Source organism: Hoplias malabaricus, chromosome 7 (assembly GCF_029633855.1).
Source record: "Hoplias malabaricus isolate fHopMal1 chromosome 7, fHopMal1.hap1, whole genome shotgun sequence".
Taxonomy (NCBI): Eukaryota; Metazoa; Chordata; class Actinopteri; order Characiformes; family Erythrinidae; genus Hoplias; species Hoplias malabaricus.
The window spans coordinates 2,589,808-2,605,157 of NC_089806.1; the positions used below are offsets into that span (position 1 = coordinate 2,589,808).

Sequence of the window (15,350 nt, forward strand, 5' to 3'; positions counted from 1 at the left end):
ATGGTTTGCAGTAGGGTGGTAGGAATGGGATCCAGTGGACAGGATGTAGGACGGCCACCTCTAAGAAGATTTGATACCTCGTCTTCTGTGAGAGGAGTGAAAGAAGAGAAGGAAGCAGTAGGTTTAGAAGGATTTGAAGGGAGAGCTGGAGGCTGTGTAGAAGGGAAAGAAAACCGGCTGCTAATTGCAGCAACTTTGCTGGTGAAGAAGTCAGCAAATGGGGCAGTGAGGTTGGTTGCAGGGGGTGGAGGTGGAGGGTTCAGTAGAGACTTGAAGGTTGAAAACAGCTTCCGGGTGTCAGTAGCATTGTTGATTTTGTCTTGGTAGAATTTCTTTTTTGCAGAGGTGATATTTGATGAGAAGTCTGAGAGCAGAGATTGCAGTTGTGTCAGGTGTGATGGGTCTTTTGTTTTTCACCATCTCCTCTCAGCAGCTCTGAGGTTAATGCGCATTGATCGAAGGGAGTCAGTAAGCCATGGGTGGGGCTGCATGGGTCTTGCGGGTCTGACAGTCAGAGGGCACAGGCGATCCAAGCAGGAGCTCAGTGTTGTGCAGAGTGACTCTGTGGCATCATTGACTTCAAGAGATGAGAAGGTGCTGGGGGGTGGGAGAGCAGAAATCACAAGGGCAGAGAAGTGGGTAGGAGATAGGTTGCGGAGATTGCACCAGAAGGGGACAGAGGGAGCGGACACAGTGGGTTGCTGAGGGAGACAAGCATTGAGCTGAATAAAGTAATGGTCAGAGAGATGTAGAGGAGGAACTTTTACAGAGTTAATTAAGCAGTGTTTGGTGAGAATAAGATCAAGTGCATTACCTGCTTTGTGAGTTGAAGGGGGGCATACCTGCTGCAGCTCAAAAGAGTGGGTCAGAGAGAAGAAATCAGCAGCGGCCGGAGTGTCTAGGTGGATGTTCATGTCACCGAGGATGAACATGGGACAGTCATGTTCAGGGATGGAAGAATGCAGTGTCTAGTTCTTCTAGGAAATCACCCAGCTGCCCTGGGGGACGATATACAGCGACCAAATACATTTTTACAGGTGCAGTCATCAGGATGGCATGGAATTCGAAGGAGCTGTACAAGACTGATAATTCAAACTGGGTATATTTCCATGTGTTGGAAATCAACAGCCCCGTACCACCACCTCGTTTACCAGGCCGTGGGGTATGGGAGAATCTGTAGTTGATGGAGAGAGCAGTGGGGGTAGTGCTGTTTTCCGGTTTGATCCAAGTCTCAGTGAGGGCTTGGATGTCTAGCAAAAGATGGTTTGCATAGGCGGAGATGAAGTCTGCTTTGTTTACCGCAGACTGACAGTTCCATAGACCTATTGAGAAGGAATTGGTTATGGGTGTGGATGTGTGATATAGAGAGCGAAGGTTATCGAGGTTCCGTTTCCGTCTGTGGAAGTAAAAGCGCCTGCGAGTTCCAGAGAGAGCAGAGCTGGGGTAGAGACACATTGTGGAAGAAGAAAAATTAGGCTTTGTTTGTTTGTTTGGTGGCCTCGCTTGGGGGACACGATTGGGAGACACGTTATGTTTTTACCCCAGAATGTCTTCACACCAGAAAGGCTGAACACAAAGGCTGACGCTTCAGAGGGATCATTCTTTTTGTAATGGAGATCTCACACAGCTGTCCTGTGTTGGTGATTGATTTTCCTGGCTGAGACCGTCCACTGACAGTTTGGTAGAGAACAAAAGGCCTGAGGGAGTGGTCACAGCTGAAACTCTGGAGCCACAACACAGGAAGTCCACAAGATCAGTTAAGTTGGTAAATAAATACAGAATGCACAAGCATGCACTTACTCAGGTTCATCTGTGTCTGCAGTTCCTCTGTAAAGGAACTGTAAATTACTTCATATTGCCTCTTCATATATATATATATATATATATATATATATATATATATATATATATATATATATATATATATATATATATATATATATATATATACACACACACACACACACACACACACACACACACAAATGGTACACTCAAAGTGCCAGTTGTACTCTATATTTTTTCATCCTTTGTTTGAACTTTTTTTTTGTGAGTACTGTAGTAATTAAACTGTTTAGAGCAGGTGGGAAATCTGTGAGAAAACAGCTGCTATATGTTTATCGCGTAATCTCACACTTTAAAAAAATGGTTCTACAAGGGTATGTAATATGTCTTATAGTGTTGCGAACGTTTAGTGGAACTACGGTTTTGAGAGACACCTGTGTCGTTTAACGATGGTTCGGACTATACAAGTTACCAACGTAGTTACCTCGATAGTTCCAAGGACTGTTTTGAGAAACACTTCCATCATAACATAATTTAAAATCTTTAAAAAATGTCAAGATGTTTTATAAGTGCAGGATGAGAGACCATTTTATTTACCGCATGCAAAGATGAGTCTTCCGTCTACTTTTGAAGACAGTGAGTGACCCCCAGGGAGCCAGGACTCAGCTGAATGGGCAGGATGTCTTACTAAGGAAAACCAGCAAAGAGCGGGTTGCATTGGTTGTTTGAGCCTTGAGATGATCATAAACTGCACCTGGTTCTACTCCTGAGAGGGAAAGGCTCAAATTATGGAAGTTGTAGAGTGTAGATGAGGGAGGTGCATGACCAAACATGTTGAGAAACATGTCAATAAGAATAACTGTCATCCGTAGTTACAACAAGGCTATATGCAGCTCCAGATAGAGTAACCAGGGCCTTTTAAAAGGAGACTGTGAAATCGTGATGAAAACCAATAGTTCATGGGACGTAAACCTTCTCAGTCTTGCTGGGGTTCGGCTTCAGATGGTGAACCATCATCCATGAAACACTATCTGCCTGTCATACAGACATGCAAACTGAAAGCTGAGAATCAGAAGGTGAGAAGGAAAGGAGTTTGGTGTTTTCACTGTAGCAGTGGTAAAATGAGTTAAAAGAAAGGAGAGGACCCAGGACTGAGCACCTACATGGACTGGATGTGTATGTTGACATGTCTATAACTCCCCTTACATGGAAGATGTATGAGAGAAAATTGTAAATGGTAGGGCTACATACAGAGCAAATAGGGTGTAGCCCTCATCCAGTAATTTTACCCAACCATTTTAAGATCAAAACATAAAATAAACAAATAGACTTCTTGGAACTGAAGGCACACAAGACTCGTCTACTGCTGACACAGTGGAAAATGTTTATTTATTACAAAGGGCAGACATAGTCAAAACACTCAAGACCTATATCCAAAGTATTAAATACAATTAACACCTTATTTTAATTTGCCAATACTATTTTTAAAATTACGCTCAATGCTTAAAACATTGGCTAAGGCCAAATACAATAAAATAGTGATATGACCGAACAAAACCTCACAGACCAGTTTTTAAAGGGAAAAAGGGGAATGGGAGAATATGGTGGTCACAAATTATACGGGATACCTGTAGGTCTTTAGGCCTTATAGTAGCTTCCCCACCACTATCAACCAATGGCACAAGTTTACAGGTGTGGACTGTAGGGAAAGAAATTGCACAAGATACACAACAACCAAAAAAAAATCCAAGACCATGTACCAAAATATAGCCGCAAGCGGCGACCCGATGGTTCAAGCACTTGTCAGCACAATTACAACTTTAGCTGTTTGGGCCAACTAAGCTTTAAACAATTTTACTGCAGGAAATAAAGTGTATAAGTAATCCAGTCAAAGTGTACTTCTTTTTTTCTATGGCAAACTTGTAATAAGAACAAAGAATTCAACTGAGGACATTTCTAATGGGTCACTTCACCAACTTAATCAGCGGGTGGATTTGAACCCATTCCATTAAATTACAAAGTCACCAACTAACAGGTTGCTCCACTTGTGGCATGAGGCTTTTTGTGCTTTCTTTACACCATTTGAATTGGGATCACTATGCAGTCAAACATGAAACACACCAAACTAATTAGCCACTGGATTCAAACTTAGGTCTTCTGGTTCCAAGGTCAAGCACTAACAGCGTTAATTTCTTCTGCAGATTAATTTTTTTAGGAGAAAAAGAATGATAATAAAATAAAATAAAAAAAAAAACCCAATAGGGTTCTATGCACTAGGGTGCTTGAACCTGATCCCTAAAAAATCAAACAAAAGCAATAGTGTTCTACGCACTAGGGTGCTTGAACCCAAACAAGCGGCAATCCAAGGATTCAACCACATCAGCACAATTACACCTTTAGCAGTTTGGGCCAACTAGCCTTATGCCCCATAAGGAAAATTATCAATTTTACTGCAGGAAATACATACAAGTAATCCAGTCAAAGTTTACTTTCATTTTTCTATGGCAAAGTTCTAATAATAACAAAGAATTAAACTGAGGACATTTCTAATGGGTCACTTCACCAACTTAATCAGCAGGTGGATTTGAACCTAGGCCGTTAAGTTACAAAGTCAACAAGTAACAGGTTACTTCACTTGTGGCATGAGGCTTCTTGTGCTTTCTTTACACCATTTGAATTGGGATCAATATGCAATCAAACACAAAACACACCAAACTTATCAACCACTGGATTCGAACCCAGGCCTTCTGGTTTCAAAGTCATGCACCAACAGCATGCACCACACCATTCTTTAAGCTTAGCTCACCCTTTTTTCCAGTTTTTGCAATATTATTATGAACATTGGAATACTTATTTTTCAGTTTAACACACTTTTGTAACAGACTCTGTGTACAAGTTTGCTAAGGTATTCACATTGATCACATATTTTTTTTTTGTTGTCCAGCAAGGGGTTTGAACCATGGACCTATGGGACAAGTAGGCAATAGCTTTCACATTACACCACAAGTGACTTGCAAAGCCCTTGCACATCTTGAGCCTCTTGAAATGGTGAAGTAATATGGAATCAAGCCCCAGGCTTGCAAGTATTTCAAAAACTTTGAATTGTTATCATTATAGCAAAATGAAAATATATTCAACATTCGGTTTTAGGTTGATATTGGGGAAAAATGTTTTACATTTGATCACAATTGGAAAATCCTTAATAAAATTATCATTTAGGCACTCCAGCCGAAAAAGATGCAGTAATTATTTTACTTTGAGACCCCACACATTATTCAGTAACGGTTTTGAGAAAATCTGGTTAAAACTCTCATTAGTTTAAAATGTAAAATTTTCAAACTATTATTTTAATGGACATATATTTGCAAAAGTGTCAAGCTTGGTTTGCTGTAAAAGTGATGTTTTAATGCCATCTTGTGGCCAATAATTATCACATTACATCATTATTAATAATTATTGGCATTCAGCTTAGAAATGCAAATACGCACATATTTGAATGCAAACTGCTTTGGAGTTTTATGTAACATGGATATATGTGGTATCATTAGCAGATTCAGAAGAACCTGAACTTTAATAATTATCAAAAAAATTTAGACTTTTATTGGCTTCCAGGCCCCTCCCAGTGACCGGTGTAGCATGCATTTAATAAAGCACAAAAATAAAGCTGTGACTCAGGAACAAAACGTCATAGGCTTCATCCAAATATTTAATTCACCGCAAGATGTAGGTAAAGCATTAACTATAGGCATTCAGCTTAGAAATGCAATCACACATATATTTGAATGTAAACTACTTTATGGATGTTTACCAAACATGGACATATGTGGTTTTAGCAGAAACCTAAGGACCTAAACTTTGATAATTATCAATAAAATTTTTAACTTTTATCACAGTGTGGCTTCCAGGGCCTTCCCAATAATGGCTGGAGCATGTACTTTACAAAGCACACAAATATAGCTGTAACTCAGGAAAATTTTACCCAAATATTACAAACATTTTTAGGCTTGATTTAAATGTGTATCACCAACCAACCCTAGGTGGGGTTATGCATATATATACATCTACCAAGGTTGGTTTCAATTGGGCTTAATTTGTTTGAGTTACAGCTGAAAGAATGTATATAGCTACTCCCACTTAGATTCATCTGCATCTTGCAATGACAGCATGTCCAAAAGTCACACTATTTTGGATAATTATTTACCTCCAAATTCTGCAGATTGCAGCAAAACCAATTATTTGTCTATTGCTTGAAAATCCACAGACTAGTTCAAAAATCTCAGTTTTTACATAACTGACCATTGAGAACAAAACATGCACTTTTTGACAACACATGTAATTGCAATGTTGTGAGACATTCTGCAGTGTATATTTTAATCTAAATTCCATCTCAATATGCAAAATTTTCGCTGAGATATACCATATTTTCTTGTTAAAAATCTGAATCTCCCTACTGGCTATCAACACAAAATTTCATAGGTACATAGAAAGTGCCTCCATGGACATACCATTCAAAGTTCATGATGATTGGCCAACGTTAAGCCTGTCAAACAGGTGCTGAAATCTGATTGGCCAATGACGTTAACAGTTTTGTGCGTATCATGATGTTCATAATGTTTCCCATAATTATAGCATCACCCACAGAAGCAGCAAGATGACAGATTTATCCGACACTCAGATGCTGAGAAACAGCTACCTAGCTATTGCAGTGTCCCCTATAAGACTTCGTGCGCCATCTTTGACATGCTACCTCAGAATCTCAACTGTAATAAAACTCTGAGGTTTCGTTCAATTTGAGTAAAACATGCAAAAGTTGTAAGGTTTTAAGTAAAATATGCAAATGACGGGAGAGGTTAATTTGCATATGGTGGCGAACATGTTTCAAAGTAACATTAACATTTTTAAAGTTTTTTTTGGATAATTATTCAACTTCAGGCTTCTATGAACATTTTGACACCAACATCTAGAATCTTGGGTCAAAATCCAGGGACTACTTTACAAAAGTCGGTTTTGTATTTAATGAAAATTAGCAAATTTTAAATTAGGCGTACATATATGGCCTGAGTGGCAAAGTTGTTTGCTTGCATGCAAGGAATCAGGGACTTTTTTTTTGTGAATTTTGTACCTATCTACCAGTGTTTAGAAGTTATGAGGCAAAATATGTTTAGCTAAATTATAACACCCCCCCCTCTCAATTGACCAATAAGTGTCATTTTTGTTGTCCAATGAGATGCACACAAACTACACCTACCCACCAATTTTGGTGTCTGTAATTGTTATGGTTTCTTCTGCAGATTCATTTCTTAAGGAGAAAAAGAAAAATTCAAACAAAAGCAATAGGGTTCTATGCACTAGAGTGCTTGAACCCTAACAATAAACCTCAAAATCAGTATACAGTCATGTCACACACACACCACTGTCAAGCAACAGGGGGACTACTATAGGCCAATAGCACACCCAGTGTAAACCAGATCCCTTTACTCCAGAAATTAAAGACTACGTCCGGACTGATTTTAATATACCTGGATTTTGGCACCTAGCCTATTGATACTGTTACTGTATACACTCCAATAAACTTGAGAAGTGATAAAGAGAAGGGGAAAAACAAATGACTACTATCGCAGCAGGAACATGAATCCTGAAAAGTACATGAACATATAAGTAACTTAAGCAAGCTTGCCTTACCTCAGTTTTAATTAAGATACCAATAAAACCCAAAAACTTGTACCTGTTCAAATATGACTCCCCACTCCCGCTACACGGTAGCGCTGGACTTCCCAACCAAGTTCTATAATATAAAACATACATTAATATGTGACAATGAGCTCCTTATATACAAAAAATATCCTTAAACAATAGTCAACACAATATACCTGTAATTTCCTCTGGTTCATATATGCTCTGCCTGCACCTTGTCTAAAACTGTGACTCTCTGCAAAAAGACAATACTTTAAAACCACAGCTACCATATGCTAATGAACTTTCTTTAAGTTATAAACAAATCCCATTAACCTACTTCCAAAGATACCCAGCACCGGTGCTATACATAGACGTCTGTTGAGTCTACCCTTTCTCCAGCCAGCATCCCTACTCTGTGCTTGCACGAGTCACAGTAAAATCTGTTCCCAAATGGAGCATAAACGGAAGAAACCCCAATACTGCACTTATCAGGCTCACACGCTGCACACACCTGGCAACCAACAAACGAAACCAAATGATCCTTCCACCAGCTGACGCGAGACTAATGCTGCGTTCGGGTGATGATCGAAAGGTTGTATATAACGGGTGGTTAAGTATGACTTCACTGCGTTGGGGAGCTTGACTAAAGATCCACCCATTGTACACAACATGTCCCCAAAAAGTGATTTGTCATTAAATAACAACTAAATGGTTTTTGAGTAATAACAAAACTGATAATAATTTTTGGCTTTTATTTACAGAAAACATGCATACAAAAACTATTCAAATGCATATTTGCCATTTTCTCCTGGGAAAGAGGTAAAAGGTTGCGATAAACATCTTGTAAACTCGTGTATCGTACAGAATCCCGAGTTTACCAGCGGTAACTATGACTTTGTCCACCATTCGGGTGAAATGTAGTTAAGTTTAAAAATGGTATTTCCCAATTTCCGACATCACTCGAATGCAGCATAATATACCTCTTAAAGACGGCTGCCTCTTAAAGCTGCAGTCAACATAAAAGTGCCCACCAAACATTTAGTCCTGCCGGCTACAAGTGTAAAAGCTTTTCTTCAGGAAATGCATTGACACAGTGTCAGGGCCAGCAAACCATCCAGATCTCAATCCTATTCAAATGTGTGGTGCAAATTAAAAAAAATATTATTTTCATTTCAGTCTTTAGTTCAGACTAGGCTAGACTATTTAGATCATGACTCAAAATATTCAGGTTCACAAGGAGAGCAACAAGTTCCCTTATGTATTTAGTTACTGGAGTGGTTGGAGTTTCTCACTTCTATTTCAACAGTGCGGAAAGATGGAGCAGATGTGTACAGCTCACAAATAATTAGGCATTTGGTTAAACAGTACATTTCCATCCCTCAAATCACTAACTACAATCAAATGTTAACAGAAGACCTGGAATTCTATACAGAAATTCTTCTTCTTTCAGCTCTGCAGACAGACTTACAGAATTACTGTATCTCTGCGTGTGTGTGTGTGTGTGTGTTTAGGACTGAACCTAATGGGGAGATTTGGATGAAGCTGGGACTAAAGAAATGTAAGACACACAAACATATTCACATATAAATACAATCCCCCCTCCCCTTCTCTTCTCTAATCTTTGTGTTCATGTGTGTTTACAGATTCCTGTGATCTGACTCTGAATCCAAACACAGCACATATTGCTCTCTCTCTGTCTGAGGGAAACAGGAAAGTGGAACATGTGTGGAAGACTCAGCCGTATCCAGATCATCCGGAGAGATTTGATGGTGTTCCTCAAGTTCTGAGTGTGGAGAGTTTAACTGGACGCTGTTATTGGGAGGTGGAGTGGAGCGGGCAGGAGGAGATGAAGGGTGGAGGTTTGAAGGCTTGTATCTCAGTGTCCTATAGAGGAATCCAGAGGAAAGGAGAGAAAGCTGAGAGTGTGTTTGGACGCAATAAATTCTCCTGGAGTCTGATCTGTGCTGTGAATCGTTACAGAGTCAGACACAATAATCAGGAAACTGAGATACCTGCCCCCCCCTCTCACTCTAACAGAGTCGGAGTGTATCTGGACTGGGGGTCCGGCACTCTGTCCTTCTACACCATCTCACCTCACACACACACACTGACACACTTACACACATTCACCTCCAATTTCACTGAGCCCCTCTACGCTGGGTTTGGCATTAATTTGGGGTCAGTGCAACTGTGTTAGACAGAAGTACACTTGCAGGAGTTAGACTGTTTGCACTGAATTTTTATTGTTCTTTTATAAGTTATACAGAATGCTGACTAAAATTATGGGATATACACTCTCTATACACTCAATATCACTTCAAATTATAAAGAACACTTTATTAAAACAATAATGAATTGATAGACATAGCACAATTATTATAACCTCACAAACTGGGACCAATGCAGATGAAACCCCTCTTATGAGTCTTATTAATTGCTAGGTGATATAGATTGTGTGACTAAATATGATACTGTAAGTTTAACTAGTGATTAAAGTAGAAGTTTATTAAGGGACTAATTAGACATTGGCTCTGAAAATTAGATCTGAGGCTTCCTGTGACGTGGTTTCACCAACCGTCGGATACAGCGAATTGGTCTCTGTTAAAACCTAGTCTTCAGGCCTTGGCCCTGTCTGACACCGCCGTGTGTACAGTTTGGGAAAGAGGGGTTCCCTCCAGGATGAGCAGGCCACTTGCGCCGTTCTCCGGAACGGGGTGACGTAGTTGGGATCCCTTGTCTGGGAGGACTGATGACGTCACTGTTCTGGTTGGGAATTCTCCTGAAGCAGGGAACGTCTGGAGATGCCTCGTTGATCAAGTTCAGAGTTGGCGTCTGAAGTCAGTGAAATCTCTGTCTAATCTATTTACTAATCTCAGGCGTGATTCCTTATTCTGGCCAAAAATAAGTTTCACCTGCTTTGATCAGCCGTTAGTAAAACCGATTTGACTGGGCAATAAATGAAAAGAAAACAAACAAACAATAATAAGTTAAACTTACACTGATGGAGTTATTTCTAAGAAGGCTTAAATATCTGACGCTCAGTAAATCTAAATGTAAGCTCAATCCTAGACCTGATCAGAGCGTCCTCTGTCCAGTTCTCAGATGGGCTTTCATTTTAAGTGTGTCCTTTAGCATCTTTTCTCAGAGTCATCAGTAGTCAGCGCTCTTTTCTTTTTCTGATCTTTTCGGCCTTCTGACTCTCTTTGACTCCGTTAGCTTCGTTCTCTTCTTTTTTTGACTCACTGATCTGCTGACTGCCTGACTGTTTTCTAGTTAGCTGTTCCTCCCACTTGAGAGAGTTGTTCTGATTGGGTGCTGAACCCGGAGAATGCATGTGGCTGTCATGTGGTCCTCATGAATTGATTTTAACTTAGATATTAGTGGTAAGAACCTCTTTTATAATTTAGCATTAATTTCTTTCCTGAGTAAATACATTGAGTACATTGATATAGGTGAACAAAACTATTCTAGTTATTAGAGATTAATTAATATTCTTTAGATTGAGGAAGGAATTGATCTTGTTACAGAAATTCATATAAAATCATGCAAGCATGGTTAAAATACATTTAAATGTAGTAATAACAGATATGGAAGCAAATATGTCTCATCAGACTTTGAAATATTACCACCTTTGAATTTGTAGCATTGATTTTTTTTTTGCACTGAAATTATGCATCTGAATTTTGTTGCTTTTGAATTTAAGTCTTCAGATTTCCACCTCTGAATATTTTGTTTCGCAATTATACATCTGAATAATTGCTCTTGAATTGAACTCTGAATTTTCAAGAACACCTTTTCACTGTCATCGGTAGATGAAATTCAGATGCCAAAATACGAGTTACAAAAAATTCAGAGTACACATCCGGGACACTGGCATACCTGTCCTACCTCCAATACACTGTTATATTGTGTGTAAATATTTTTGATGAATGAAATGTTTTAGGTTACAATATTTTTCTCTTTTGAAAGATTTACCATTTATATTTATCTAAACCCCTTTATATTTAAGTAAGCTGTATCATTTACTGTGTAATAAATTGTGATTATTAAACTCAACAAGACCTTGGTAGAACTGATTTTAAAAAATTAACACACAGACACTAAACAATATGCAGGTGTTATAAATACATACAACACCTGCTGAAAGCTTGAAAATGAATGGCCTTATCAGTTTATACGCACTCGTACAATCACGCAAAACCTATAACTCTGCAATCCTTTTTTTACTTCCACATTCATTAGCTCTGCCCTACATTTTACCACAATATCACATACAGAACACCACATGAAAACAAAGACATTGACATGAAGCACCAAATCTTCTTGAGTATTTCTAATAAAGTGGGTATGTCTTTTGTATGACCAAAGTTACCCAACTGATAGTGGTTCGGCAAGACTAGGCTTGTCTGGTTTCTATAGGACTATATATATATATAGTACTTCTAAGGTTTTGTTTTTATAAGTATTGATGTTTATCTGACTGAAAGACTTGAAAGGCAAGATCAAACTCTTTTATTCCATCTGACATTGTCCATGTTGTGAATATTTAAATGTAGATGAGTGTTTTCTTTCATACTAAATAATATGATTTGGGAGTACAAATATGGATATGAAGTAATTTGGTCTATGAAATATTCACAGATTAAACTTATGATGTGTTAAATTAAACTTATGATGACGTGATGACGTTTCAGGAGAAAATGACGGTGAGACCGTTATAAACAACGGAGAGTGAAATGGCGGCTGTATGTGAAGAGAATCTCTCACAGTGAACTCCGCGCCTCACACACAGCGGCTTTATTGATTTAGAGCAGAATAAATCAGTGTGAAATCTGCTGTCAGCTCTGGAATCTGAATTTAAATTCGCCCCAGATTAACCACGGTGAAGTTAGTTTTCTTGTTTTATTTTTCTCTGTGTTCGTACCTTTCAGAATATGTAACCCTGTGGCAGATATAACCTTCTTTTGAAAAGGTATTGATGCCGGAAAACCGAATATCGAAAAGAAAACTTTACCGTGGTCCCAGTCAACACACACTTTGTGGCCAAAAGTATCTGGACACTTCCTCCAGCGTTACAATGAAATCCGTTAACCCGGAGTTTTCCTCTTTACTGCAGCAAGTCTCTGTTTTTCTGGGCGGATTTTACACTACACAATTTTTTTTTTTTTTACTTATTTTTTTACCTTTTTGTTACTGTTGAAGAAAGTTGTATGTTTATACATGAAACACCATACGTTATTAAGTTTTGAAAGTTTGCCTACCTTATCGTATTATACACATTGATTTGACACAGAAGCCCTGTGTTTGAAGTATTTTTGAACGAGCAAAAAAAAAAAATATGTTGAATCAACGTTTATTTTTTCATCATCTTAATGGTTGAATCAGTGTTGATCTCCAACGTCAGAATTTATTTATTTGTGCACACTGATTTTATGTTGATTTCATATTTGTTCAACGTTATGTTGTGATGCATCCGCAATACAAAACCAACATAAAATCAATAATTCCTTATGATTTATTTATGGTTGCTTTTTGGTTTAATGAACATTGAATCAGTGCCAAGTGGCTTACCATAGGCTGTGGTTTTTATCAAGAACTGTTAAAACAAGACACAATTTTAATGTAATAACATACTTAACAGTATCAGAAACTGTGACTGCATTACCCATAAAAGAGAAAGCTACACACTGTCATACAGAAGTCAGTTTTATTTGTGATAATGCGCATATATAAGACAAATAAAAACCCCAAAGTAAAAAAAAAATATGTAAAACTCAGGTAGAATAAAAAAACTGAATATTTAATTTTTCAACACAGTTAGGCTTAAAAAATACTTCGAAGTAACAAAAAGTCCCATATTCACAAATTCATTGTCTGAAGGCAGGAACACACCCTGGAAGGGGCGTCAATCCTTCACAGGGTGACACACACTCACACATTCACTCACACACTCACACCTATGGACACTTTTGAGTCACCAATCCACCTACCAACGTGTGTTTTTGGACTGTGGGAGGAAACCGGAACACATGGAGGAAACGCAGACACAGGGAGAACACACCAACTCCTCATAGACAGTCACCCGGAGGAAACCCACGCACACACAGGGAGAACACACCACACTCCTCACAGACAGCCACCCGGAGGAAACCCACGCACACACAGGGAGAACTCACCACACTCCTCACAGACAGTCACCCGGAGGAAACCCACGCAGACACAGGGAGAACACACCAACTCCTCACAGACAGTCACCCGGAGGAAACCCACGCAGACACAGGGAGAACACACTACACTCCTCACAGACAGTTACCCAGAGGAAACCCACGCAGACACAGGGAGAACACACCGCACTCCTCACAGACAGTCACCCGGAGGAAACCCACGCAGACACAGAGAGAACACACCACACTCCTCACAGATAGTTACCAGGAGGAAACCCACGCACACACAGGGAGAACACACCACACTCCTCACAGACAGCCGCCTGGAGGAAATCCACGCAGACACAGGGAGAACACACCACACTCCTCACAGACAGTCACCCGGAGGAAACCCACGCACACACAGGGAGAACACACCACACTCCTCACAGACAGTCACCCGGAGGAAACCCACGCAGACACAGGGAGAAAACACCACACTCCTCACAGATAGTTACCCAGAGGAAACCCACGCACACACAGGGAGAACACACCACACTCCTCACAGACAGCCACCCGGAGGAAACCCACGCAGACACAGGGAGAACACACCAACTCCTCACAGACAGCCACCCGGAGGAAACCCATGCAGACACATGGAGAACTCACCACACTCCTCACAGACAGTCACCCGGAGGAAACTCATACACTGTCAGAAAAAATGTCACTGAAGAGGTACCCTCAAGGGTACATAATATTACCTTTAATTAGGGAACATAACTGTAACTTATTCTATAATAATTGAAGATTTTAAAGTTGTGTGGACTTCATTCGCCCCGTTTCATCTCCAGGACTTTTATTGTGTTCTTTTACTCTCCACAGTTGTATAATGAAAGATTACAGAGATCCCCCTCTCCTTCTGTAGAAGAGAATGTAATTAACCTTCAGGGAACACAACTGGACTTTAACACCACTGCTGTACCTTTATAGGTACATTTATACTATGTGTATCTTTAGTGAAAATAATGTACTTCTACTGTAGCTTTTTTTTCTGAGAGTGTAGACAGCACAATCATATTCACTTTCCATTCCACCTTAAATGGTTTGGCAGGTTCATGGCATCTGCGGTTCCATTTAAGGTGGAATGGAACACAGGTGAATTAATAACTGACTCCAGCCTCATGTGGTTGTGAGGGTGAGTGTGTGTTGGTGCTGTCTGCCCCTATTTCAGTCAAATTCTTGCACTTTACCCCATGTACAACAGCACTTGATACATGTTCCTTGTTATATATCAATGGAAATACTTTTGAGGGCAAACAAGCCATCACAATGTTTTATCATTTGGGAACTTAGGATAGTGATTGTTTAAGTTTTGCCAGTGTGATTTTTGCCCATTCTGACTTGATACCACACTTCAGCTGTTCAACAGTCCATGGTCAACATTGCCTGAGAATCTTGAGATCTGTTTCCTGTTGCCATAGGAAACAGATCTGACTTCAAATCTGACCTTGTATCTACAAAGCCATGTTGTTGCAGAATGACGCCTGGCTAATAACCCAGGATTTCCCATGAATGTAAACTTTACACACATTGCATGGTCTGTTTCGTCATTGACACAGAAAACATGACTTCAATTTATTCATAATACATGTTGAAACATGGGCTTCTCTGACCACAGCATGCATTCTACTGTCTTCTGAACCACCTGAGATGAGCTTGGGCCCAGAAAACCCATTAGCATAGAAA

At 39.5% G+C, this 15,350-nt stretch overlaps 1 protein-coding gene across 3 annotated transcripts in view; it reads left to right on the plus strand.

The window, feature by feature from the left end:
* Positions 1-12,292, plus strand: part of LOC136701574 (NLR family CARD domain-containing protein 3-like) — an 87,958-nt gene extending 75,666 nt beyond the window's left edge. Inside the window, exons 22-23 of one of the 3 annotated variants that reach the window (XM_066676165.1) lie at positions 8,973-9,019; positions 9,105-12,292. In XM_066676165.1, coding sequence (XP_066532262.1) covers positions 8,973-9,019; positions 9,105-9,658 — 601 coding nt within the window. In that variant the 3' untranslated portion in view covers positions 9,659-12,292. The remainder of the gene's footprint in view (positions 1-8,972; positions 9,020-9,104) is intronic. The other 2 variants (XM_066676166.1, XM_066676169.1) reach the window with 2 other exon arrangements.
* The last annotated feature ends 3,058 nt before the right edge of the window (positions 12,293-15,350 follow it).